Source organism: Ipomoea nil, unplaced genomic scaffold, assembly GCF_001879475.1.
Source record: "Ipomoea nil cultivar Tokyo-kokei standard unplaced genomic scaffold, Asagao_1.1 scaffold3069, whole genome shotgun sequence".
NCBI lineage: Eukaryota > Viridiplantae > Streptophyta > Magnoliopsida > Solanales > Convolvulaceae > Ipomoea > Ipomoea nil.
Genome location: NW_017619497.1, coordinates 8,392,331 through 8,417,762, shown reverse-complemented (window position 1 = coordinate 8,417,762; position 25,432 = coordinate 8,392,331). Strand labels below are relative to the sequence as shown.

General features: G+C 34.6%; 4 protein-coding genes across 10 annotated transcripts; 2 read left to right on the top strand and 2 right to left on the bottom strand.

Annotated features, from left to right (window-relative positions):
* Positions 1-1,626: 1,626 nt before the first annotated feature.
* On the bottom strand, positions 1,627-10,017 carry LOC109165012 (arginine biosynthesis bifunctional protein ArgJ, chloroplastic). Of its 7 annotated transcripts, none has more exons than XM_019313604.1 (18): positions 9,887-10,017; positions 8,558-8,742; positions 8,213-8,329; positions 7,818-7,941; positions 7,568-7,641; positions 7,354-7,398; positions 7,127-7,177; positions 6,973-7,041; positions 6,759-6,817; positions 6,513-6,582; positions 5,549-5,629; positions 5,367-5,453; positions 5,015-5,137; positions 4,625-4,687; positions 4,219-4,298; positions 3,984-4,142; positions 2,135-2,177; positions 1,627-2,025 (listed from the first exon to the last, which is right to left on the bottom strand). In XM_019313604.1, exons 2-18 carry the CDS (start codon positions 8,615-8,617, stop codon positions 1,978-1,980), a joined length of 1,353 nt encoding a protein of 450 aa, XP_019169149.1. In that variant the 5' UTR covers positions 8,618-8,742; positions 9,887-10,017; the 3' UTR covers positions 1,627-1,977. The 7 variants fall into 7 exon arrangements, 5 of the variants coding, with proteins under 5 accessions (XP_019169149.1, XP_019169147.1, XP_019169148.1 ...); XM_019313602.1 differs by having other exon boundaries at positions 1,627-2,019; positions 2,107-2,177; positions 9,887-10,014; XM_019313603.1 differs by having other exon boundaries at positions 1,627-2,019; positions 2,107-2,177; positions 3,984-4,129; positions 4,221-4,298; positions 9,887-10,013.
* Positions 10,018-11,303: 1,286 nt separating this feature from the next.
* LOC109165020 (ER membrane protein complex subunit 3-like) lies at positions 11,304-14,148 on the bottom strand. The gene is made up of 8 exons (XM_019313616.1): positions 13,861-14,148; positions 13,668-13,761; positions 12,942-13,061; positions 12,798-12,846; positions 12,506-12,605; positions 12,331-12,392; positions 12,196-12,254; positions 11,304-11,711 (listed from the first exon to the last, which is right to left on the bottom strand). Exons 1-8 carry the CDS (start codon positions 14,016-14,018, stop codon positions 11,604-11,606), a joined length of 750 nt encoding a protein of 249 aa, XP_019169161.1. The 5' UTR covers positions 14,019-14,148; the 3' UTR covers positions 11,304-11,603.
* A 3,589-nt stretch (positions 14,149-17,737) lies between these two features.
* LOC109165023 lies at positions 17,738-20,068 on the top strand. The gene is made up of 3 exons (XM_019313619.1): positions 17,738-18,008; positions 19,262-19,477; positions 19,576-20,068. The coding sequence occupies exons 1-3, from the start codon at positions 17,796-17,798 to the stop codon at positions 19,795-19,797; spliced, it is 651 nt and encodes a 216-aa protein (XP_019169164.1). The 5' UTR covers positions 17,738-17,795; the 3' UTR covers positions 19,798-20,068.
* A 2,188-nt stretch (positions 20,069-22,256) lies between these two features.
* LOC109165021 (rho GDP-dissociation inhibitor 1) lies at positions 22,257-24,852 on the top strand. The gene is made up of 6 exons (XM_019313617.1): positions 22,257-22,547; positions 22,652-22,923; positions 23,003-23,069; positions 23,923-24,141; positions 24,273-24,397; positions 24,535-24,852. The coding sequence occupies exons 2-6, from the start codon at positions 22,717-22,719 to the stop codon at positions 24,613-24,615; spliced, it is 699 nt and encodes a 232-aa protein (XP_019169162.1). The 5' UTR covers positions 22,257-22,547; positions 22,652-22,716; the 3' UTR covers positions 24,616-24,852.
* Positions 24,853-25,432: the final 580 nt, after the last annotated feature.

Below are 25,432 nucleotides of genomic sequence, written 5' to 3'. Positions count from 1 at the left end.
CATCAAAAACTGCGGAGAAAGAAAGAAACGGCGGAGAAAATATGAGAGGAAATATATGGAATTAGGGTTAGTAGAAACGGCGGAGAAAATATGAGAGGAGAGGAAATATATGGAATTAGGATTAGTAGAGGGAAAATATAGTTAGGTAGACTAGGGTTAGGAAATTAACATTTTGGTCCCTCAATTGTTTCTCAACTGTCAATATAGTTCCTAATTTTTAATTTTAACCAATTTGATCCTCAAATTGTTTAAAATTTCGTCAATTAAACTATTTCAGGAATTAAATTGATGAAATTTTAAAAATGTAGAAATTACCATTTTAATCCCTGAAAAAATTTAATTGATAAAATTTTAAACAATTCAAGAATCAAATTTGCTGAAATTAAAAATTAGGGACTACATTGAAAATTGAAAAAAAAAAATTATATTTGAATACAAAATGAAAAAGTTGGGTAAATAATAATGAAATCTGAAAATAGCATCCGATGGTGCTGTGGGAGTGATGAAAACACTGCACATAAGACTGCTTTTCTAATTCCTCTTCTTCTTTTTTATTTTTTATTTTTATTTTTTTACTTTGACCTCTTTTTCTTGAAAAGAATTGTGACGTCATCAATTACTTTGTCCTCTTTTTTACTCTCATTTTCTAATTCCTCTTTTTTTTTTTTTTAAATAAGAGTCAAATATGTTATTAAACTGCACACAATAATATAATTAGATCACCGAACATAAAAAAAAAAAAATTTACAATTAGATTCCTAAATTAACCAATTTTATGCCATTCATTTAATTTGCAAGTTTCTAACAGGTCACCTAAATTTAAAATACTATTTTAAAAATAATTTTAAAAAAAAAATTAATCTTCATCTCCAGCTGGAGACAAAGACCTATTTTTTTCTTAATTTTTTTAATTTTAAATAATTTTTTTTTAAACAAAATAATTTTAAAAAAAAATATTTGAAAGTTAGGTTGACATGTTAAAAACTTGCAAATTGAAAGAATGACATGAAATTGGTTAGTTTAGAAATTCAATTTTAAGTTTTTTAGGTTCAATGGCTTATATCGTGTGGTTAGATAGCCTATTTGACCCTTTATTCTTCTTTTTTTTTTTTAAACTTTTGACGGATATATTATACCCACGACCCGACCCGGAGCACCACGTTGGAGCCCAAAAGCACCCCGGCCCACAGAACCATGGAGATACTCCGATCCGACCCGAGTTACGTGGGGCTCAAGTCGAGTGGCACGACCCTATCCAACCTCGGCCCATAGCGAGCTCGAGACCCGACCCGACCCGGTCCGCTCGAGTCCCCGATCAAAAGGCGATCTAACCGCCCCCTTTTTAAGGGAAGCGGTTGGAGGGGGAGGGGGGAGGGGGGGGGGGAGGGGTTTGTTGCACATAAAATCCCCCCCACCTTGTTAGGACATCTACTCACTATTCTATACACTTGTCTTACCAAATTGTTGTAATAGTCAATTCTACGGCATTTAATATAATATACAGTCTCACGGCCTTTTACGGCATCGTTCTATATTATTTATTTCTTATTCGTATTACGTTCTTATCCAGATTTATCGATTCGGGTCCACCTCGGGTTAATTAAATCCATCAACTTTAAAATAGCATTTTAAAATAAACTACTACACCGTATTATTTTAAGCTTCTATGTTTACCAATCAGAAGCTTTAAAATAAGCTTTGCTAAACATAACCTGAGTGTTCTGATATTGCAATCCAATCCGATTATTTCCTACTCCTTTTCTTCCCACATAAATCCCAGGGACATAAACCATGAACAACACGAATAAGATGTAATATCTGATCTGATCTGAGACATAGTGTACACGAATGACGACAATCGCAGTTTGTATGGATTGCTAGGAGCCGGAGCACCAACCTGACATGATGGAGAGCCTCTGTCGTAGATCTACATTATTCATGTTGTGTATTCTGCGTTTATCTTCACATAATCATAACTCAAGTCGCAGCCCCATGCAACTCCACTTCCTGGACCATCACCTGTTTCGATGCAAAAACTATTTAAGTATGGGAACCCAGTTTGAATTTTAACCAAAACATAATATTTTTCACAAGCCCGAGAGTTACCAATAGATATGTGAACTTCAACGGTGCCATGAGTTTCCCCAGCCTTCCTCATATAGTTACTGGCTGCAACACTGCAAGTTTAACGATCATTGATAGGTTGAAAGAAAGCAGAAGAGACGGAAAAGTTGGAAAATATATGCCCAATAGAATGAGCAAAAGACAATGACAGATAGCATAGTGGAAACTTAAAATCACGCAAAGCCTAAGGGGTCGTTTACTAACTTGGAAGAATGGAGGATTTTCCAAAAAAAGGGAGAATTAGAGAAGTGAAAAAATGGAGAATGGAAGACTTGTTTACTAAAATCTTTCCTCCAAATTTACATTCTATCTCCATTCTCCACTTTTTCACTAAATTTGGAGAATAGATAAACAAAGTTCTCTAAATGGAAGAATGCAAGAAGGTGCGCATGAACAGTGCATTCCCTTAAGGTCCATGGATCGATTCCTACAAATGATACATTAGCGTATATTCATGCATTTTCTATTTATCCCCCTTCCCTGCGCATAGCCGCCCACAATTGATTATTTACCATTTTCGTTTTAATTACTCATTATTATTATTACAGTTTTTACTTCCCATTTTGTGCTTTTCACATTCAAAATTATTTTTATTATTATTTATTTTTAGCGTTTTTTCCTTTAATTATTATTATTATTATTATTATTATTATTATTATTATTATTATTATTATTATTATTTTGAGTATTACGGAGTATTATTATTATTATTTATGTACTAAAATGATTGAAATAGTTATAATTATCTAGAAATATGTTTTTATCAATTTTTGTTACCTTTTATACATTTAGTATTAGTGTATTGAAATTTTTTTATTAAAAAATTAAATTTGTAAAATAAATTATTATTATTATTATTATTATTATTATTATCTTTTTCATTTTCCTCCTACTTATATACACAAATTTGTTGTTGTTATTATTAAATTATTACTATTATTATTATTATTAAATTATTACTATTCTTATTATTATTAAATTATTATTATCATTATTACTATTATTATTATTAAATTATTAAATTATTATTATTATTATATTATTATTATATTATTATTATTATCTTTGTTGTAGAAATATACAATTACTATATGGGATGATTGTTTTTAATAGAAATGAAAATCAGAAAAATAAAAAATTGGAGGAATGGAAAAATGAAAAACTGGAAGAATGGAGAAAGAAAACTGGAGAAATGGAAGAATGGAAAACTAGAAATGGAAAAACAGAGAAATGAAGTAAACGACCCCTAAAGGGGCGTTTGGTTCAGGTTATATAACATAACCAAGGGAATGTGACATTCCAAAGCTCACATTCCTATGTTTGGTTCACATTATCTGAGGGAATCTAACATTCCCCAGGAATGTCACATTCCCTCCACATAGGATTTTGAAGGGAATGTGATTCCCTTCAATTTCTAAGGTTATGTAAGATAACCTTGGTTATGTTAGTTTATTACACACACACATATAATTATTTTTGTAATTATATATTTTTTATTTTTATTATCTTAGGTTAGCATATAAAATCATTTTGTTTCTCAAGTTCAATATTTTAGTTAATATTTTAAAATCATGTAATTATATATGATACCGTTATCTTATTTATTTATTTTAATTTTTAAATTTATTAAAATATATGAAAATATGTTAAGGATATTATATTGTGTGAATAAAAGATAACCCTAAACCAAACATGATTATATTACATACCTCAATTTTAACCAAACACGGGAATCTAACATTCCCAGCAATCTAACATTCCCTAAGGTAATATGACATTCCGTGAACCAAACGACCCCTAAGGGTCTCCTGCATGTTTTCGGATATTGGTCAAGGAGTCAAGTAAGTAATTGTTGTTACCTATCAAATGGAAGAGGTTGCCCACCATCCATAAGCAGAGTATCTCCTAGTGATATTTGAAGTTTATTTGGGTTAAAAGGAATTCCCGCATAGCCAGCGGCACAAGCAATGCGTCCCCAATTTGGATCCCTGCCATAAACGGCTGCCTGAGAAGAGAAGACATTTAAAGAGAGCGGAAATCAGTCGGGGATATGTGTTGTAGAACTGCATAAGTTTTAAAGTTTATATGTTGCATGCCTTGGTAAGTGAAGAAGATGCAACTGAACGTGCAACTTTTGCTGCTTCAGCTTCATTTTCTGCTCCAGCTACCCTGACCTGTGTATCCAATTAAGATTGTATGAATCTGTTGAGCATATATATAATATATAAACATAAATGTAGTCCAACTATCAACTTAGGCTTTTAGTTGAGACAGAACACTGAACACATCCTTCAATTTGGTATAGCAAAAAAAAAAATGAAATTATGTTTCAAGTGTTGCTTGTAACAGTATTAGGTAGAAAAAAATGGCATCGTATCAATTGACTAAGTGAACTCATAAAGCAATAGACAAACCATTTCTAATAATTGTTTTTTACTTGACACTTGACAGACACATTTAGTATGACTAGTATCCTCAACAATTTAACAAGTGTACAGACCTCAATCAAGCATGTTGCTCCTTCTCCATCCCAAGCTATAGATTTTGCTAATCCTTGCATTACCTGGAGAATAACCATATTTGTAACGCACCGTAGTCCAAAGGAACAACCGAAGTTTTAGATAAATACCACCGATGTATTAGTTGATGTGTGAGCTGGTGTAACAAGGTGGTGGGGGCAATGCCATGAAAAATGTAACAGAAACACTAAGTGCCGGTTCATTACAAAATAAGAAAATAAAAAATGAATGCATGGGGGCACAAAACTGTGACTCCGTTTCACAAATTCCTAGCATTTTTAAGTGACAAAATACTTACGCCAGTTACTAGTGAGAATTTTACGAGAGCTGGACAAAAAGATGAGAATAAATTAGGTGGTAGGTTCACATACAGCATCAAGACACCTCTGTAGGTGGTTTGCTTCGGAGGTATTCAAAGAAGAGATTTTATTGGTCCCGGAGAGCCCACTAGCCAAAGCGATAACAGCATCATTCGTACTGGTATCTCCATCTACCTGTAAAGCATGTGTATCTGGAGAGGTTTAGAATGTTCTATGCAGTTAATAGATGGAAGTAATCCTAATAAGACTTAGGTAAAACAAGATAAAATTGGACCAAACAAATATATTTGTCCCTAGAAAATTGTAGACACGAAGGGAAATTAACCTTGCAGTTTAAATAAGACTATGAACTGGTATTATTCCTTTGCCAAGTTAAAGTAGAAAAGGCAAAGCTGTTACTTACAGTAATTTGGTTAAAACTTCGGTTAACAGAAACCTGTACCATTCGTCTCCAAACATCACTTGTAACTGAGGCATCAGTAGTAACAACCTGAAATATTTGCATATGTAGTAGCAGTGAGAGAGAGAGAGAGAGAGAGAGAGAGACAATTTTCAGGGCAGTAAGTATGAGACAAAATAACGTACACCAAGCATTGTTGCCATGTTAGGATGGATCATCCCAGAACCCTTTGCCATGCCACCAACTCTTATACGTGTCCCTCCAACCTGATCAGATATTTCCAGATAGACAATGTCACAGTTTGACCGTATATTTCTAGGAACACATGCATAAACAGAGATACTGGTTTATAAACTTAAGTATTATATGATACTGGACATGGCCACTCAGCCCTCTAGAGGAAGGCATGCTTACCTACTATCAAATCCATACTTTTGAGGGGGCAACCCCAACCAAATTGGTTAGGCTGTTGACTTGATAACCACAAGGTTACAAGTTACTCCCAAAGACCTTGTGGTCAAGCGGCATGAAGTGACACTCCCAAATGGAAGGTCATGGGTTCTAGCCAAAGTGGGGGGCGGTGTTGACTCATTGGGCTTCAGTAGGTTGAGAAAGTATATATGAACAGATACTACATGTAACAGGGTCAATAGTATTCAAAAAAAAAAAAAAAAAAAAATCAACTCCCAACGGGATCGACCTATTGGCATTCTTGGTTTGAATCGGTCAGCTACGGGAAACCTAAGCTGGTTTGCGTCCTTGTGGTCCTTTGCTGGCTAGGGTCACAAAGCGAGCTTTACCCAGTGCACACCCTTGGGTAGTGGCTGCGGGTTTCCCTCATCACCCCAAAAAAAAAAAAAAAAAAACCCATGATTTTGAGAACTGAATAGTGAATAGCATCAATAACACACACACAAATGGGACCCTCTACAAATTTTTTGACAGGTATTAGGTATTGGTAATTTGGCATGGTTATGGTATGGCTTATCCTTATCTTACAAGAACCGTCTTGGTCATAAAAACTTAAGTGGAAACTCACATTCAAACACCCAACATACCAAACAATACTTCATCAGAATATGAGCCACAAACAGCTTGGTAATTATTATAGCAAACACAAAACAAATATATAGAAAATAAATTAATTACTTCCGACTCAATAGCCACACTCTTGCTAACAAGATCGGTGGTAGTTATTGCTACAGCTGCAGAATTTGCCCTGCAAGAGGACGAGAGAGCAGCACATTTAGGACATCAAGGAAAAGCCAAGGTCTAATATGGAAACACAATATTATAACAACGAAAAATGGAAGTGTATAAGGCAAAGAGAAACAAAGTATGAAACCATATAATAGTACATATTAAGCAATATCCACAGAGGAATAAGTAAAGCACCCCTCAACACTGGATGACAACAGACTAACTAGCTTTGGGAGTGAGTTGAGAAGGGCCTCCTGCAGATGACATTAAGCATATAAAAAAATTACGGAAATGCATTTAATGTAGTTTTCAGACTGAAAACATATACCTTTCTGTTATCATAAATTGTGACAACATATCAAAGAATTATAATTCAAAGTATTACAAGATACGGGTACTAAGCATTCACCTTCTTTATTCTTCTGCCAATGACTCCGGTGGATTCAATTAACACTTCCTCGTTCTTGAGATGAAGTAACTGTCAGATTAAAAGATTTCCATTCAATTCTTGATGGGTTAGAATAAGAATTCTCCTATACTAGAGAATAGAAAAAATTGCATACATTAGCTAGAGCAGTTGAGCATTCGATTACATCCTGGTACCCTGCATCACCCTGCAAACAACTTGTGAAACTCTTAGCTACATATCAACCGAAAGTCCAAGAAAAATTTTAATGTTAATTAAATTGGAAGATGAGAAATTTTATGTAGAATCTGAAGATAAGCACATATCAAAGCAGGGATCCTTAAACCAAGCATAAAGCTTTCTATGAGATGAAAAAGCAATTACCGTAGCTGCATTAGCTTGGCCAGCATTTATTAGAACTGCACGAGCCTGAAAATAAATAGTAGCATTCAAACTTTTGTTAGAATATTGCTGATTTTTTGGCATCCTTGATGTTTGATTATAATGAGAATTCATCAAACATAATAATAATAATAATAATAATAATAATAATAATAATAATAATAATAATAATAATAATAATAATTCTCATACATACCGTTGGTGATGAATTTAATGCATTTTTGCAATATACTACAGGAGCAGCTGCTACCACATTTTTAGTAAACGCTCCTGGGATTCATGGTTTCAAGACAATGAAGGCGTTGTGAATTCTTAAGAAATTTGTACTGATAATGTACCATGGAAGACAAAGAAACTAACTTTAAATTTTAAATTGAAAACAAAATAAAATAAAATAATAAATAAACCAATCAAATTGAGATTGGCCACTTGAGGCAGAAGATAACCTGCAGAAATGGCATCTACATCACAAGTGACAAGTGCTAGGTCAGGTTTCTCTCCAAGTGCACGCAATCCACCATACATCCCAGCAGCTTTAAAACCAATTGCAGCAGTAACGCCTCCTGGAATCTAACAGTTTATAGCATCCTAAATTGCCTATTGATTCATAAATAACATTGCAGGCTCCAAATTAAAGAAAAGCAAACACATAAATAACATAGAACCAGAAAATTGACATTGCCCTTTTATCTACTTCTCTACTGTCAGTCCTATAATCCACACCACTAAAACATCACCAAACTACATGATTTCATTACTTTAAAATGTATACATCAATTCAACAATATTAACTTGATAACACAAAAAGACTAGACCTTTGGAAAAAGAGGGAGTAGCTCACCTGCTGCCATGGCCCTTCAGGAAGGAGAATCGGAGCAGCTGGAATGTAATTGGACGCCTCTTTTGCAACAGAAGCAACTGCCATTGCCCTTCTGCACTGATCCGGAAACCGATATCTCTGCACTTCATAAATTTCCTTTACACCTCAAGATCACCAAAAGAAGAAGAAGAAGAAAAAAAAAAATCTTGAAGATATGGAGAAAGAAGAAATAAAACAAAATTTTACCCTTTGCTTCATAAAAAAGCCTAGACTAGAACGTATTAAACAGTGTAATCAAGAAAAGAAACCGAGAATGAGGCAATGAAATACATTGAATGTATACGGAATTGAAGAGAAAGAAGTAACCTTTTGCACAGTGAACCCTGAGGATTTGAGAGAGACAAGGTGAGGAATACATGCCGACATTTTTTGGGTTCCAATTTAGTAGGGTTTTTGCTTGAGGTTTAGCAGAGGACAAAGGTAAGTAGAAGGAGAGGATCTTCGACTCAAATTCAGGGGCAGATCCAGAAATTTTGCCAAGTGGGGGCGAACTTCAAATAAATTCAAAAATGTCAATGACAAAATATCAAACACCGATAATATGATTCAAATATAAAATGCATTATAAATTACAATACAATGTTTATCATTAATCAATCCTGCTACATTACAATTCACTAATTCAAACTTCAAGCAGTGGACTAATAGCATATTGAAATTTGAAATTTTTGGAATCAATAGCATACAACATACTGGAATAGTGGGCTAATCATTAACCAATAAACCATATGGATTATGGAGTACTTAATTTACAGATAATATACACAAAATACAGACAATATACATAGAATTATCTTTTTGGGGCTATATGTATACTGATACTGGAATACTTGACCAAAAAATCATATGGATTATGGAGTACTTAATTTACATACAATATACACAGTAGCACAGAATACAAACAATATACACTAAATAATTCTTTTGGGGATGTATGTATATATACAACATACTGATACAGTGATACTGGAATAGTGGACTAACCATCAAACCAATAAATTGGATTATGGAATACTTGATTTACAGACAATATATAGCCCCAAAACAACTTCGTTTTGGGTCTGTATAATTATTGGCCTAGATCAAGCTGGGTTTTAGGCATGAGCCTACAATTGGTCTAGCATGGCTAAAGCCCTTTTCAAAAGCCTATTTAATATGTAGGTCATTAAAAAGGTTTCAAACTAAGCCGAACCGACCTACATGTTAAGCTTTTTTTATAGCATACATATCTGTAAAAATTTTAAAAATATACCTAATACAAAACTAATACATAACTACACAAGTACATCACAACAATGCAAACAAATTAGCAATGTTTATAACAAGAAGTTAACATATTGACAACATCTGCATGGGTGAAATATAGAACTATTTACATTAAAAATACAAAAAGAAAAAGATAAAAGGAATACAATATTAATGGAGTGGACAAATTCATGTAAAACATTGTAACTGCCCTTTTCTAAGAAGGCATTTCTCAAGGTGTCATGATCAGCTATTGATAATGCTTAATGCATATAATCAGTTAAACAGGACATAAGAAGTCCAACGGGAGCAATACTTGAAGCGGCAAACTACACTGGCTAGTGTCAACCTGGCTACCGAACTACACCACTGCTAGACTGGAAGACATACCTATCACTGCCGGTCGGTCACCGCCTCGCCGGAAGTTGTGCCGCTGCCGCCCGTCGCCAATCGAAGAGTCGTCGCGCAACTCGCAGCCGCAAGAGTCAGGAGAAAGGAGATAAATGACTTACCAATTAGAAAGGGGATTCTGGGGTTTAGGTTTGGTAATTTGTATATATACTTGGGGTTATATTGTAAATATAAAAATATATTGGGTATAAAATAGAGATTATATGTCGAGTGTCCCGGTAAAAGATGCTGTTGAATGATAGTCGTTGATCTCGCTAAAATCAATCGTTCAAATTGAACACAGATAAAAAAAAAATTTCGGTGACAATTTGATCTTTTTGCATTTAGATCAAACTTAAGGTGCGTAGTTTTTATGTTTAAGGTGCGTCGTTTTCCTTCTTAATGTGCATCAGTTCTTCAGTTGAGAATTTAAAGTGCATATCCGAACGGGCTTAGCTCAATGGTTTAGTGGGCAGTATTTGGGAAAAGAGACCAAGATTTGAACCTCGGCAGTGGCAGTGTGGAAATTATGTCCAAAGTGGGCAGATTCTTTGTGCGCACCGACATTTGGCTCTATCTGTTGAACCATTGAGTCACCGTGATTTACATCTTCCCACAATGCTCTGTCGGGTTGGGGATTTAACCTTTTGAGAAAGGAGAATCTAAAATTTTAGGTGCGTCTTTCCATAATTTAATGTTCATTTTTAGAACATTTAGTACACGTGCTTCACATTGTAATGTAGACCAATAATTTGTCAGTCAAACACCAAGTAAACAGAAAGTCAATAGTAGCAACAAAAATAATTTTTGAAAGATATAGGGAGTGTTTAGTAAATGACTATTAATTGATTGGGTTAGTGAGTTTGACTAATTAATAGTGATTATAAAAAAAATATTTGGGCCCTATTTGGTAAAATATTAGCTCAACTAATTTGAACTTATTTGACCACTATTAATTATTTGACTTAATTAAAAAATCAACTCTAAAACACTAAAATTCAAAATGTTGCTCAAAACAACCTTTCAATTAGCTTTTTGAAGAAAAAAAAAATATACCAAACAGCTATCAGCTAATTTACTAAACATTTTTCTACAATTAACTAATATTATCAACGAGTTATACCCAATCAACTAACAGTCATTTACCAACCAGGACCTTGATAAATTAGTTATTAGCTATTTACATATATACATGGTTGTTTTCAAAGTTGACAATGTGAAACTATCACAATACTCGGATTCTCGGAGGACCAATACAAGTATTAACTCTTGATTTTTACATTTTAGAAAAAATGAATATCATATCTTGAAAAAGAAAATTCTACAATTTCAACAACAACAAAAAAAATCGTACCAACTACTATAAATAGAAGGGACAATACCATTTCTGTAAGCAGAATGGAAGTCATTGACATTGTGTCATGAAAAAAGGTCAGGAACTTAAATTGATGCAAAAGAATATCTCTTTAGTGTATAATGTATATGCAGTCTTCAACCAAAACAATACTCAGATAGTCAGATCAGCAAATATGATCAAAATCACTAGTGTACAACAATTGTGTGAATTGCCATTTGGCCATTATGGGGGTAAGAACTATCTTTTCAATGAAACGAATAGATATCTGTTGCGTGAATTCACGAGCTCAATGTCTGCACATTCAAAGGCGAACCTAGGGAAGAAGCATAAGTGTGGAGATAAACTAAGTTATGTATAAAATCAGCCGTTGACCAGTTTCCTCAAGACAGCTTCAGCTCGTTGCTCGAATTTAGGCAGTGCCCAATCGTGCTGCGCTATATCTAAATTGTCCTTTTCCGCGCCCAAGCTCTGAACAAAAAGGGGACAAAGATGAGAAATTCAATAGTATATGGGAACTCCTCAGGTAATGTATAAGTAAATCTATTTCCCTTTTACTGCATTTTAAAGACAATGATGATATTCTCAACCTCCCGAGTCACTATGCATAGGATGTCATAATCATCCCAATCATTGGTTGAATTTGTTACACTCAGTCCACAAGCCAATTTATATAATTATATACCATGTAGTCACTAATGCAAGAGTGCGACCAGTTTAATCCCAATGTTAACAGGTTGGCTGGGATAGAAAAACAAAGAATACAACACTGGACACTAATTAAAGATTCCTAAATGACAATGGCTCAAGAATTGATAGAAAGCCTTGTCTAAGTGACTTTAAGAAGTACACAGTTTTCAGCATTTAAAGGACAGGAATAAGAATTTTTTTAATGTAGTATATCAATTCAGTGAATGAATATTTTGGAATAAAAAATCAATGGATGAGAACCCACCTTTGAGGGGTCAAAACCAAATCCACTCATTTGCATCATGCGTTGGGTATCATCTGTAGCTGCAAGAAGGGATGGTGTCAATAATCACACTTACAATTTGCAAACATTGATAATCTCAATCTAGATAACAATTACCATTTTCCTCTCCCAGAATGAGACTAAACAAGCCTCTCAATCCAAAAAGATTAAGGAAGTACCTGAAAGCATAGCAAATCTTATTGAAAATTTGAGTGTGGTTCTATGTAACATGTGCAGATGCACTAAACTTCATCAAAAGAAAGAACAATCGGGGGGAGCAAATGAGCAATACCATGAACGGCTGCTAACATAGCTGACGTCAACGGTACTCAAGTCGATTCCATTTTGCAACATTGATCTGAACCTCTGAGTTAATGGAAATGGTATTTTTGCTGAAAAGAGTGGCATCCATATATTTAGAATAGATATTAGATAACATCAGAACAAAAAAGCAAAGTGAAAGACCACATATTTGCCATATTGGTCACACAACTACTCATCAAGCTGAGATAGAGTGCATCAACAACAAAGTTTAAGGATTCAATTCTATCACTGACTAAAAAGGAAATTAAAGAAATGCAAACCTGCTACAAACCCAGAGAAGAAGAAGTTAACCCATGCAAAAGTAAGGGTCTGCACAAGAACAGAACTTGTTAGATTCCAATCCCCAGCAATGTTAACAGTCCAGGGAAATTAGGTACAAGTGTGCTAAAAAAAAAAAAAAGAACCTGAGGTATGATCATCGACAGATTTTTCTTCATCATATCCATAGCCATGTTGGGATCAGAAAGCATTTGTGCCTGTGGATTCTGATCCTGCCCTTTAGGAACAAAGAGTAACCCATTTTCCTGCATTCTCAAACAACACAGGGCTTTTAGTCCTTTCACTAACTACTGTCAACAGATGAACAGAATGGTTTTCTCTGCATGGTATGAAGTATAAACTTAGATGCCCCCATTTAACCTGAAAATACAATTGCTATTCCTAAGAACATAAATGTCATCAATTAGTTAGCTACTTAATAATAATTACCCAACTGTGTCAGTAATGCAGCTTTTAGTCCTACTAATCCACTGAACACATGATCATCAATTCATTACTGATTTTCAAATATACATTTTACTGATTTCTACCACTGTTATAATTAACAGCTGCATTATCAATTAATCAATTACTTATTTTACTACTATCATACTATCTACTAAGCAGTTTTCATAATAAATCAACATTAATTGAGCTTGATAACACAACTATTCTGGCATTATACTCAATAGTTACATTCCAGCCTTCCCCTTCATCTCGCCTGTTATTTTCTGGTAGTCCTCTCTCTGTTCAATTCAAAGTTGAACCCACAAAATTCGCAATAAATTCTAACACTGAACTAAAGTTTCTAGCTTTTAGCAGATAAACATCAAAGCAATAACATATCATACATCTCTTACGAGTATGATTACCTCATTGCTGTAATAAAACCTCCGTGCTCTAAAAGACTTCGCGGGAATCAAATTACCACTGGCTCTCAAATTCCTTGCCCTAATTATCACCTGCCTAAACAAAACCGCAGAAATAAATAAACAATATTTACAAATAAATCAATCAATCAATCAGTCAAATCCCACGGAGAGAGGGAGATAGTAAAATAAAAACCCTTCTTTGACGATTTTAGCATCGGGTAGCTGAGAAGAAGATGAGCGCATGAGCTTGGAGACGAAGTAGCGGAGGATTCCGATGAGTACCATCACCACCGATAGCGGTATCAGCACCCAGTCTCTGATTGCAGTGTCCAATACCAAATCTTCCGCCATCTCTTTCCCGCTGTCTCTCTGCTTCTGAGGAATTCAGAATCTCGGATTCTCAATTCTCATATGTATTGGGCATTGGGAAATCAGATGATTCGGGTATTCGGGTCCCAGATCTCATGATTCAACAAGACAACAACGTTTCTGTATGGGCCTAAAATGTACCCACATTTCAGTTGGGCTGGTCGTTGTACCAACATGCGGCAAATTACACTGTGAGCACGCAATAGTTATGCTGTGCAACCGAATGCACCATGCGCATGGTGCATACGATGCAAAACGATGTCGTTTTGATTAAAAATGTACGTCCCACTTTAAAAAAAAAATCAGGTTCGATTCTCGGCAATAGCATTATTGTGGATATATAGTTATGAATTTATGGATATTTAGTTCATTCATTGTGAATATTTAGTTCATTCATTGTAGATATTTACTTCATTCATTCACTGTGGATATATAGTTATGAATTTATGGATATATAGTTATGAATTTCTGGATATTTAGTTCATTCATTGTGAATATTTAGTTCAATCATTGTGGATATTTAATTCATTCATTGTTGATTTTTACTTCATTCATTCACTATGGATATATAGTTGTGGATTTTTACTTCACTCATTCACTGTGGATATATAGTTATGAATTTGTGGATATATAGTTATGAATTTATGGATATATAAAAATGCTATTGCCGGGAATCGAACCTGATTTCTTCTTTAAGTGGGACGCGCGTCTTTTAACTAAAACGACGTCGTTTTGGACCGAATGCACCATGCGCATGGTGCATTCGGTTGCACAACATAATTTGCGGTGAGCACGTGTCCATCTTGCAATGTGACACAGTTTCATATTCATAATTTTTATATTGTAGATTCATAATTTCTCATATGTGTTTGGTTTTGATCGTGTAGTATAATATTACCTTGTTTGGTTCAGGGTTATATTTTATGTTATATGGATCAATTATTATAATGTCCTCAATAATATATACTTCCCCCGTCTCATTTTATGTGTCTGGTTCGATTAACGAGGTTTGACTAAAATTATTTTTTTATTCAATTTTTCATAATATTAAATAAGTATTAGTATACAAATTTTATATATTTAGAAACTACACTAAAAGTACTATTAAACACAAAAATTACATTTGAAAAAAGTAAAAAATACTAAAAAAAATAAACAAAGAAGAAATAGTTAGTTTAACCAATGAATAGTAAATACGACAGATAAAATGGGACAAAGGAAGTATATATATATATATATATATATATATGTGTGTGTGTGTGTGTGTGTGTGTGTGTGTGTGTGTGTGTGTTTTATATATATGAATGTATATCAATGCTTAAATATTTTTTTTTAACTTAATATATAAATATACACACATGTATATTTGATTGTATAAACATAGATTTATTTATTTATTTATTATTGTTATTATTAGTTAACAATGGCATAGTTGGAATAATTTAAAGCAATCTAAGATTACTTAAGAAAACGGGGTAATCACATTATTTTGAAACATTACCGCCACATCAGCTTTCAGGTAATATAACATTACCAGGTAATCTAATAACTTGAACCAAACAAAGTAATATAACATTACCAATTCAGATTACCTAGGCAATCTAAGATGACTCAAGCCAAACACTCCCAACAAATTTTCATAACTAATCTCTGTCTCTATCTCTATATATACGGAGTATATTATAAAGCAAAATGATTAGGGAACTTTTTTTGGGCTTGTTTGGTTATCAACGGTTAGCGGTAGCGGGTTGTGTTAGCTGTTATCAGATAGCGGATTGTATTAGCAGGTTTGACCAGCAGATTGTATTAGCGGTTTATAAAAAAGTGTTTGGTAAAATTAGCGGTTTAGATTAGCGATTAACATGTAAAATGATCATAAGGATATACATTATAATTTATAATTTATAATTTATAATAATAATAATAATAATAATAATTTTTAAAAAACAAAGAAAAAAAATAAAAAGAAAGAAGGGAGCTCCCCTCTTGTATTCCCACTTTTCTCACCGTCCCACATCGGTGAGAAAAGTGGGAATGGAGCCTTGAGTCTCCTATTTAAGGAGCCTCAAGGCTTCACAAATTTGTTGTCCATCCCAGATGGGCAAAATTGAGGAGCCGTTTTGGCTCCTCAAATTGAGGAGCCAAAATGGCTCCTCAGTAAGTTTTAAGTATTTTTTTTTTTTAATTAATTAGAAACAGGGGTGTTTTTGAGAAAATTAAATTTTTCCCAAAACGCTAACTGCAAACGTTGCATTTTGCAGCGTTTGCAAAAGCAGTGGTTTGGGGCAAATCGCTGCTAACCAAACATGGCCTTTCTTTTTCAAAGTGTGAAAGCATTTTTGTATTCACATTACTTTATAAATTCATGTAATTTTAATTCACATTACATTATAAATTCATGTAATTTTAATTACAAATCAAATGAACATCAACATAATTATTAAATTAATCAACATAACATGTCTATATCATTAATTTATAAAATATTACATATATTATATATTATATCTATATCTATTCTATTTTCTTTTCTATCTCTCTCTCTCTCTCTCTCTCTATATATATATATATATATATATATATATATATATATATTAAAGCAAAATGATTAAAAAAAAATCTCTATGTCTATATATATTAAAGCAAAATGATTAAGGAAAAAATTTCTATAATCATAATCATCATAAATAATAATTAGTATATATTAAAGCAAAATGATTAAGGAAAAATTTTTCCTAATCGTAATCATCATAAATAATTAATAAATATGAAAAGAAAATCAAAGTGAATAATACGCAAAAAGATTTTAGTGGATAGGTGAGTAATTTACAAAATTAATTTGAGTAATAATTATTGATCCATAAGTGAGAATTAACATTGCAAAAATTATGTTATGTTTATAACATTAATTTTTTTTTTTTTTTTGAAAAAGTTTATAACATTAATTGATTGGTGATAAATTAAAAATTCAGAATCAATATTTACATGAACATCTACATCTACTTAAACACTATAAATAAATCATCATCCACAGGACTACAACTAATACTACAATTATGTTTTGGTCGTGCCTGGAATTAGGAGGACGGTTGTGGCTATAATAGAGAGAATTATATTTCTAGGAGTTTAGATCTCTTAGTTTTATACCGTGCAATATGGGAAGATGAATCAAGAAATGCACAGTAGACAGGGGATAAAAATCATACCTTGCTTCTAAACCTGGGCCTTCGATTTTTGGAGCTGTTCTTTCTTGGAAGCAGAGGCAATTGTTAGCCGTAGCTCATGAACGCGAAGAAGAAGAAACAACTTACGTTAAAAGATTATTTTGCCCTCACGAATAAAAAATTTAAAAAGGTTTAAGTTTTTCTAACATATTTCCACCGGTAATTTGGCCGGAAGGACCAAATATGCTAAAAAAAAAACAAAGTTAAATAACTAAATCGTTAATTTTAAAAGTCACGGAACAAAATTAACATGTCTCTTATAGCCATAGAATTAAAAATGTAATTTGCTCATTTGTTAAATTAATAATAGTCCGTGGACACGGGACACTTAGTAGTTTATCAAATATCTTTTTAAGTAATAATTGCTTTTAACCTTTAATTAACTCTGAACTTTTAACTAAGTATACCAAAAAAAAAAAAAAAAGCCTAAAGAGCAGGTACAATTACTACTGCATGAAGTGCATCACCAATTAGCGCATTTTCCTTTTCTTAATTTTTTAGTCCCTATCAGAACAATCACAGACTACGAAAAACTATGGCGCAGATGCTAAGGCTATGCCCTCCTACCCAAACGCCGGCCAATGCCCATCGCCGCCGCAACTCGTCGTCGGCCAGGTCCGAGTTCACTCGTTATCACCTCCCTACCTCGACTCAGTCTTCGGAAGTCAACCACAGTTGGACTAATCTAAGACACAACCTCAAGTGCAGAAGCAGGTTTTCTTGCCTCTTCTCCGACAACCGCAAAGAGGTAGAAATTTCGAAAGCTATCCGTACAATTTGTCCATTTTTCTTCGAAATTATTGAATTTCGTTTGTCGTAGAAAAGATATTGAGCTTGTTTCCTCTGGATAATTGAAGGATTATCAATTAATTGCAGAATAATCAGTTAGTTTGTGTTTTGTTGATTGAATAAAACCGTTTGAATGTCTTATGACCAATATATGGTAATTTGTGAGATAGGATATTCATTTTGATGTCATTTCTAGCATATACTACACTCAGCTCTGCTCAGCCTTGGTCTCAATCTGGTAAGAGTTGGCTAGATGCATTCATGGTCTAGAACTTGGGTAAAACTTTAATCTACATTGGAAACTGACAAGAAAGTTCTATATGAAAAGGACATGGCCTGCACTTTTTTTTTTTTTTAAAAAAAATAATAAATAAATAAATAAAAAAATAAATAAATTTTGATTAGAAACTGAAAAGAAAATGCTGTGTGTAAAGGGTATGGTTTGCTTTTTGAGATGATATTGGAGGCTTGTAGCTTGACAAAGGAAGTAGTTAGCGTGCAAATTCTAGGTCAAGTGCTTCACCTGAGGATATATTGCCATTTAACAAGCTACTCGTTAGTAATCATAAGAGAATCACCATGAATGTTTAAAAGCAATTGCCGAGGACCAAATTGGTGATCCTTCCAAAGCAACAAGTTGAAGCTTGCTTGCTCTTCGGAATTACTGTCATTGTTCAGCTTGCCTATGTTTCTCTTACATAGTTGTCCTTTCCTCCTACAGACTTGAATGGGGAGATCACGTTATTGCACGATCAAATCCAATAACCAAATTGCTAAGTTCAAGTTATTAATGAAATAATCCAACAATGAGCTTGGGATGTACTTGCCCATCACCCGTCAAGCTGCCCTTTCAAAGTAACACTTAGTCAGGAAAACTTGTGAAATTAACATAACTCTTCCGTGCTTAGAAGCATGGATGGTCTGACTATTGATGAGATAGATATTCATATTTCAAACAGTAATTCCTTGGTTGAAACAAAAAGACTGATGGAAGTATATTGGAAATTGTTTCCATATATGCCACAAAGAAAATTCAAGCAATCTTCTTTTGTAATGTTAAAAGCTTGACAAGTTGGCTTTATGAAGATTTAGATGCCGCGTTATACTGAATGGAGCTTTTAATGCCTGAATTATGGCTGTACTTTTACTTCTGCGGCCTGCCTCACTGCTGTTATTCTTTGATTATTTACATCTTGGATTTTGTACTTATAGGAACAGGCCAGGAAAGCATTGGAAAATGCTCTTGGTGGAAAGAAAACTGATTTTGAGAAATGGGACAAAGAAATTAAGAGAAGGGAAGAAGCAGGCGGAGGTGGCAATTCTGGCGGGGGTGGTTGGTTTAGATGGTTTGGTGGTTCCGGTGATGGTGACCATTTCTGGCAAGAAGCAAAACAAGCAAGCCTGACAATTTTAGGTATTATTGCCATGGTGAGGACCCGTAAAAGCTTTTCCTATACCGCAATTAATATGACTACTTCCCTACTTCTATAGTAACTCAGGCCTCGATTCCCATTTCAATTTTGCAGTACTTGATAGTTGCTAAAGGTGATGTGATGCTCGCTGTAATCTTCAATCCATTGTTGTACACTTTGCGAGGAGCAAGGAATGGGCTCAAGTTTATAACAGCTCAGGTTATGAACAAGGTAAGTCCAACTCCCCAAGCCAATTTCGATACTACTCCTAAATATGAAGCCCCCGCCCATACTTCTGCTAAAGAGAGTGCATTGAGAAAATGGGGCAGTGATTAATGGCAAAGGCAAAATTCAAAGCACAAGCTATGTTCGACTCTCAGATTTCATAGCAATTCAAGTTGTAGCTTGCTTACCTTTCCAGATCTTAGTTCTTTTTGCAGAGCCTAGAATTGTCTTTTGATAATGTAGCAAAAATGCTTGGTTGAAGGCTTGAAGCATATTGTGTTTTTTTTTTTTTTTTTTTTTTTTTTTTTTTTTTTTACAACTTGAATTGAGGGCTAAGTATGATGTTGTAGAGAATGATTAAAAATTATTGATTTTTTTTTAATCTTTGCAATTTTCTTTTTTTAACTATTCAAGTTCCCATAATCCCCTACCTATAGTTGCACTATTCATGGATAGAGCATACTTGAGTTGTTTTCCCCTTTTATAACAGGAAAAGAGGAAAAGGAAAATTAATATTATCTTTTTTTTTTTCTTTTTTTTTTTTTTGGATAACGAGGGAAACTCATAGACAGTGTTGTAAAAATAAGCCCTAGGCGCCGACCGGTTGTCTAGATTGCAGTTGATTAGTTATTGTTCTCTCTCTTTTTTTTTTTTAATGTGTTATTTCGTTCAAAATGATGTCGTTTTGAGTAAAATAACTCTAAATTGTTAAAACTCAATATTTTTTTAAGTATTAACTATTAAAATATTAAATAGTTTATAATTATCAAGTCTTTAAAAAAATAAATAAATTTTAAACAATTAAAAAAAACACACACACAAACTCTGGGGCGCTCGAGGAGCGCATATCGATTTTTTTTTTTTTTTTATTGTGTAAGTGAGTGTGTACAGTAGGTAAACTCAAACCATGAACTACGGACTCAACCGAAATGATATTGATAAAAATCGAACTCATAACATTTTAGTACAAGAATCACCCTCCACCTACCCGATTATAAACCATCTTTTTGAAGCAATATTATCTCTTTTTTTTTTTTTTTTTTTTTTTTTAAAGAGAGCACAAGTATTAACTTTATAATAATTATAAATATGTTTTAATGGATAAATCAAATTTCTACCTACCGATTCTTTAATTTTCTCTAACATAAACTTCTAAAGGTCTCATTTCTTATATCTTCGTTAATTTTAGTGTTAAATTTTTATTTTTATTTTGAAACAATTTTAGTGTTAAATTTATATTACTACAAATGTGAAACTGTGAAGGGGGGCATTTTTGTCAATTTATTGTAGGGAGTAGCAGGACACACATGGTGGCCATTGACGTCATGTATTATATGTACAGTTGCCAACTTGAAAGCAATAAAGTAAGTAAAGCTCTGCTGCACCAAATTCAAAGCTAACGGTCACCAGAAAAGTTGTGTGTTATCATTATGTGGGAATAAAAATCAAATTATTTATTTATTTTGATAGCTAATCCCAATCGAGGTCAGGAACATTATAGAAGAAAGTAAATAAGAATTAAAGCACTTTAAGCACCCGACTACAAGATGATGTAATAGTTAGTACACCCGACTACAAGATGATGTAATAGTTAGTACACGCACTAAGAGCATCCATATCAGTTGGAGATATTAAGAGGAGAATGTAAGAGTGAGTAGGAAAGAGAATAATGTGGGAGGGGAGGGAAAAAAAAAATCAAAACTGATTTTATAAAAAATATATATATAAAAAATAAGCATGTCATTTCTCTATTGGTTCTCTTTCCTCCATCATTAATTTTTTTTTTTTTGGGGAGTAATATCCCAACATTTGCAGATGCTCCCCACCCCTTCTCTCTCTTGATTCTCTCTCTGCCACCATAGCATTTTGGCCTCAAAAGTAGTGAATTCTCCCCCATTTCTCCTCTGATGTAGATGCTCTAAGCCTTGCTCAGCTGTCGCGTGATCCACATGGTAAGCTATTAATAAAGGAGTGAAACGATCGTTCAACAATTCGTAAATTTACAGGTTACATCAGTCAATTCTTTTTATTAGACTCCGTTATTAAGATAACGAGTTATTAAGTCATTTGAAATGTCTTATGCCACGTCCTACTTGACGACGTAATAGTGCACGTACTGGCCCTACTCAGTTGTCGCGTGATCCACATGACAAACTCTTAATGAAGGAGTGAGGCGATCGTTCAACAACTCGCAAGTCGCATCAGTCAGCTCCTTTTATTAGATCCACTTATTGAAATAACGAGTTATTAAGTCATTTGAAATGTCCTATATCCCGTCCTACCAAAGGATATAATAGTACACATACTAACCCTGCTCAGTTGTCGCGTGACATATGTGACAAGCTCTTAACGAAGGAATGAGGCGATCATTCAACAATTTGCAAATCATGACAGGCGTCGATTCCTTTTATTCAACGCAGTTATTGAGATAACGTTTGAAATATCCTATATCCCGTCATACCGGATTAAAGAATTTTAACATATCACAATTGATTATGTTGTATAAACTTTTTATTGCCAATAATAATAAGAATGGAGCATGGACCGCCTTCATTCAGGTTGATGGATTACAGCGTCTCCGCCATTCACGCCAGATTGAAGTGAGGGAGTGATCTTCACGATCTCACCGCCATCTTTCTCTCTCTCCAATTTCCATTCCAATCCCCGGATCACCACAAGACATTTTCTTTTGCACCTCAACTTTCTCAAACAAATCAACCAACCAAACCTTCCCCTTCCTTCTCCCTTTCCCTTTTCCTCTCTTATTTCTCTTCTTGGTATTTCGCCATTGGATTCTTTTTCACAATTTTCCCCAAAGAACCAACTCTTATGTCACCCAATTCTGCATCCCTTTAAATAAAGTTTGATTCTTTTTAGGAACTCTCTCTCTTTCTCTCTGTCTGTATTGTGTGTGTTTACGTGATTCTTGATTTGGCTTTGAGCTTTGTTCGCTTTGTCATGTCAGATATATAGTAGAGGCCTTGTTTTTATCCTGTGGGTGTGATTGGCTGCCGGGGGGCTTCAGAAAACATGGGGTTTGATGAGAAGAAAGGGGAGGATAAGAAGGAGGCTACTGCAGTTGCAGATTCAGATGCTGAGACTGACAATGAAGGAGGTGGAGGGAGGCCGATGAGTGAGAGCTCCTTTTGCACCACTGAGGAGGAGGAGGAGGACACTGCAAATAAGATTCAGTTGGGGCCTCAAGTTACTCTCAAAGAACAGTTTGAGAAAGATAAGGTGTTTGTTGTTTTGCCTTGGTTAATTGCATTTCTGTTTTTTCTGCTTTTCCCTGAGCTTTCCTGGTTCTTTTTTGAAGGATGATGAGAGCTTGAGAAGGTGGAAGGAGCAACTTCTTGGGAGTGTGGATATCAATGCTGTTGGAGGTATACTTTCTGTCCCTTTTGTTGCAGTTTCTGCTCTCTTTTTTTTTTTTTTTTTTTGCGGGTGACAGAGAAAAACCCATAGTTACTACCTAATTGTATATGGGTAAATCCCGTCCTAAGTTGCTCATAGTTATTCGGCTCAAACTAGGAAGGTCAATAGGCCAATCTTGACCAAGTCAATATTCTTACCAACCTGAGCATGCCCTAACTGTAGAAGGCCCCTTTAAGCCTGTACCATACTCAGACTAATTTCTGTTCACACGGTGCCGGCCCAATTGGTTTTTCCATACGGGATGGGGTTCGAACTCCCGACCTCTCTTTTAAGGATGAGAGTGCACGGCCACTCACGCCAAGCTGGTTCCCATTTTCTACTCTTTGATATGGAACTTTGGGGCTATGGACAGAATTGGATCTCTATTAATTCCTTAGCTTTCTCAAGATTGTGTTTTCAAACAATTATCAAAGGTTGCTTTCTTTTGTTTGCCCATGTAAACCAACATTGTCATATATGCCATTACTCATTTGCATCATAGGTTGCAGGAAGTTTGGGTAAATACCATGAGTAGAATTCAGATCTCTGAGCTCTTGGCTAATATTAAGATAGAACTTCTTGAAGTTCTGTGAAATAGGGAAACTAAAATCTTAGACTTGTTGCTGAACTTCATTAAATGATGTTTGGAACTCTGATAAACTTGCAACTGTCTCCAAATTGATGCTAATCTTGTTTAGGAGCTAGCTAATAAGATCAGCTGAATGGAGGGATAAAATCCATATAGCTAAGCATTAAGGCTTACTTGAGTTTCTCGGCTTGTGAGGTCTGTCTAACTGAAACAAGTGTGTTGTTAAATTGCAGAATCTCTGGAAGCAGAAGTGAAGATATTGAGCCTTTCCATGCTATCTCCTGGTAGACCTGATATCGTTCTCCCAATCCCGAGGGATGGAAATCCTCCTAGCCCGTGGTTCATATTGAAAGAAGGGAGTCGTTACAGCCTTAAATTTGCATTTCAGGTCAGCAATAACATAGTTTCTGGTCTGAAATACACAAACACAGTATGGAAAACTGGCATGAAAGGTACTGCTTCTCCCCGCTTTTCTCCCATCTTTCTTCGTGTTCATGCATACTGCCATTTCAAGCTGAAGAAAGACATTAGACACTGCTCTCGACTTCTCAATTAAACCGTTCCTTTTCTGAACTTGTTTCAGTGGATGGATCAAAAGAAATGATTGGGACCTTTAGTCCTCAACTGGAGCCTTATACTCATGAAATGCCAGAAGAGACAACGCCCTCTGGGATGTTTGCTAGAGGATCATACTCCGCGAAGACAAAGGTATATCCTTCATCAGACCACATACTGATACACATTTCTCCTATGAATTCACTTTAAATCCTTTCCAGTTTCCAGTGCTTAGCTGCAGAATCAGCAAATTTATTTACTTTCTCGCGTTTTCTGTCTTCAACCTGCAGTTCCTTGATGACGATAATAAGTGTCACCTGGAGATCAACTATACATTTGAAATCAAGAAAGAATGGCCTGCAACAGGGTAATCTTGAACATTGTTACCTGGGATGTTTCTTTTTGTTCATCATTAGTTAATTATGTTTGTCTTTTCCACTGGTTTTTTTCTGGAGAGGAAAGGGGAAAACTCCTGCTGCACTTGATAGGAGTGGTAGAACTTATAGCAAGTTAGATTTTTTGTTTGTTTTTGTTTGTTTTTTGTTTTGTTTTGTTCAATAAAGTTGAGTTTTGGACCATTACATTTTGGAATGCCTTTGGTTTATGTATTTACTTGGGTGTTTGTTTTCTATATTTATTTTTTATGGATTACTGGTGAATTGGTTGATTCTACCTTAAATTAATAAGGAATCTTCGTATTCAACACAATAATAACACGTCAAATAGTGACTCATAGAGAGCGCTAATTATATTATTTTCTAACACGATTCAATTAAAAATTGTTTTTAATGCAATACTTGGAATTCAGAATCACCATGCATATGATCACACATTTGTGGTGGATTGTTACTAATGTGGTAAATACGGACCGTAGATGAATCTTTCTCTAGTCTGTTTGTTGGTTTAAAGCTTATGCTCGGAATATGACGTAAGGTCAGAGGGTCCCAAACTATTTAGAGGTGAGTAGAAGCAAGTTAATCTGTCTCCCCCCTAGCAATTAATGTGGTATTTATACGAGGCTGAAGGAGCACATGTCGGTCTCTTGACATGTGTGACATGTGGCGCTCATGCCAAAAGTCCCCCTATGTGCGACATGTGACGCTCATGCACACAAGCAGGTTGGGGCCATGCTGATTCCTCCACGTGTTATGAGATTCCTGACTGCCTCGCCCTTGCGGCCGCCGGGTT

Excerpts from the sequence above, each read along its gene's own strand:
- LOC109165020 (XM_019313616.1), bottom strand. The coding sequence starts at position 14,018 with ATGGCGGAAGATTTGGTATTGGACACTGCAATCAGAGACTGGGTGCTG. Across the intron at positions 13,062-13,667 it reads GGTTTTATTACAGCAATGAG|GAAAATGGGTTACTCTTTGT; the intron begins GTAATCATACTC and ends TTGAGAATGCAG. Across the intron at positions 12,847-12,941 it reads TGTCGATGATCATACCTCAG|ACCCTTACTTTTGCATGGGT; the intron begins GTTCTTTTTTTT and ends GTTCTTGTGCAG.
- LOC109165023 (XM_019313619.1), top strand. The coding sequence starts at position 17,796 with ATGGCGCAGATGCTAAGGCTATGCCCTCCTACCCAAACGCCGGCCAAT. Across the intron at positions 18,009-19,261 it reads TCTCCGACAACCGCAAAGAG|GAACAGGCCAGGAAAGCATT; the intron begins GTAGAAATTTCG and ends TTGTACTTATAG. Across the intron at positions 19,478-19,575 it reads TTTTAGGTATTATTGCCATG|TACTTGATAGTTGCTAAAGG; the intron begins GTGAGGACCCGT and ends TCAATTTTGCAG.
- LOC109165021 (XM_019313617.1), top strand. The coding sequence starts at position 22,717 with ATGGGGTTTGATGAGAAGAAAGGGGAGGATAAGAAGGAGGCTACTGCA. Across the intron at positions 22,924-23,002 it reads AACAGTTTGAGAAAGATAAG|GATGATGAGAGCTTGAGAAG; the intron begins GTGTTTGTTGTT and ends TCTTTTTTGAAG. Across the intron at positions 24,142-24,272 it reads ATGGAAAACTGGCATGAAAG|TGGATGGATCAAAAGAAATG; the intron begins GTACTGCTTCTC and ends AACTTGTTTCAG.
- LOC109165012 (XM_019313602.1), bottom strand. The coding sequence starts at position 8,617 with ATGTCGGCATGTATTCCTCACCTTGTCTCTCTCAAATCCTCAGGGTTC. Across the intron at positions 7,042-7,126 it reads GCTCAACTGCTCTAGCTAAT|TTACTTCATCTCAAGAACGA; the intron begins GTATGCAATTTT and ends TTAATCTGACAG. Across the intron at positions 4,143-4,218 it reads TCTTCTTCACTTACCAAGGC|CTTCTCTTCTCAGGCAGCCG; the intron begins ATGCAACATATA and ends CTCTTTAAATGT.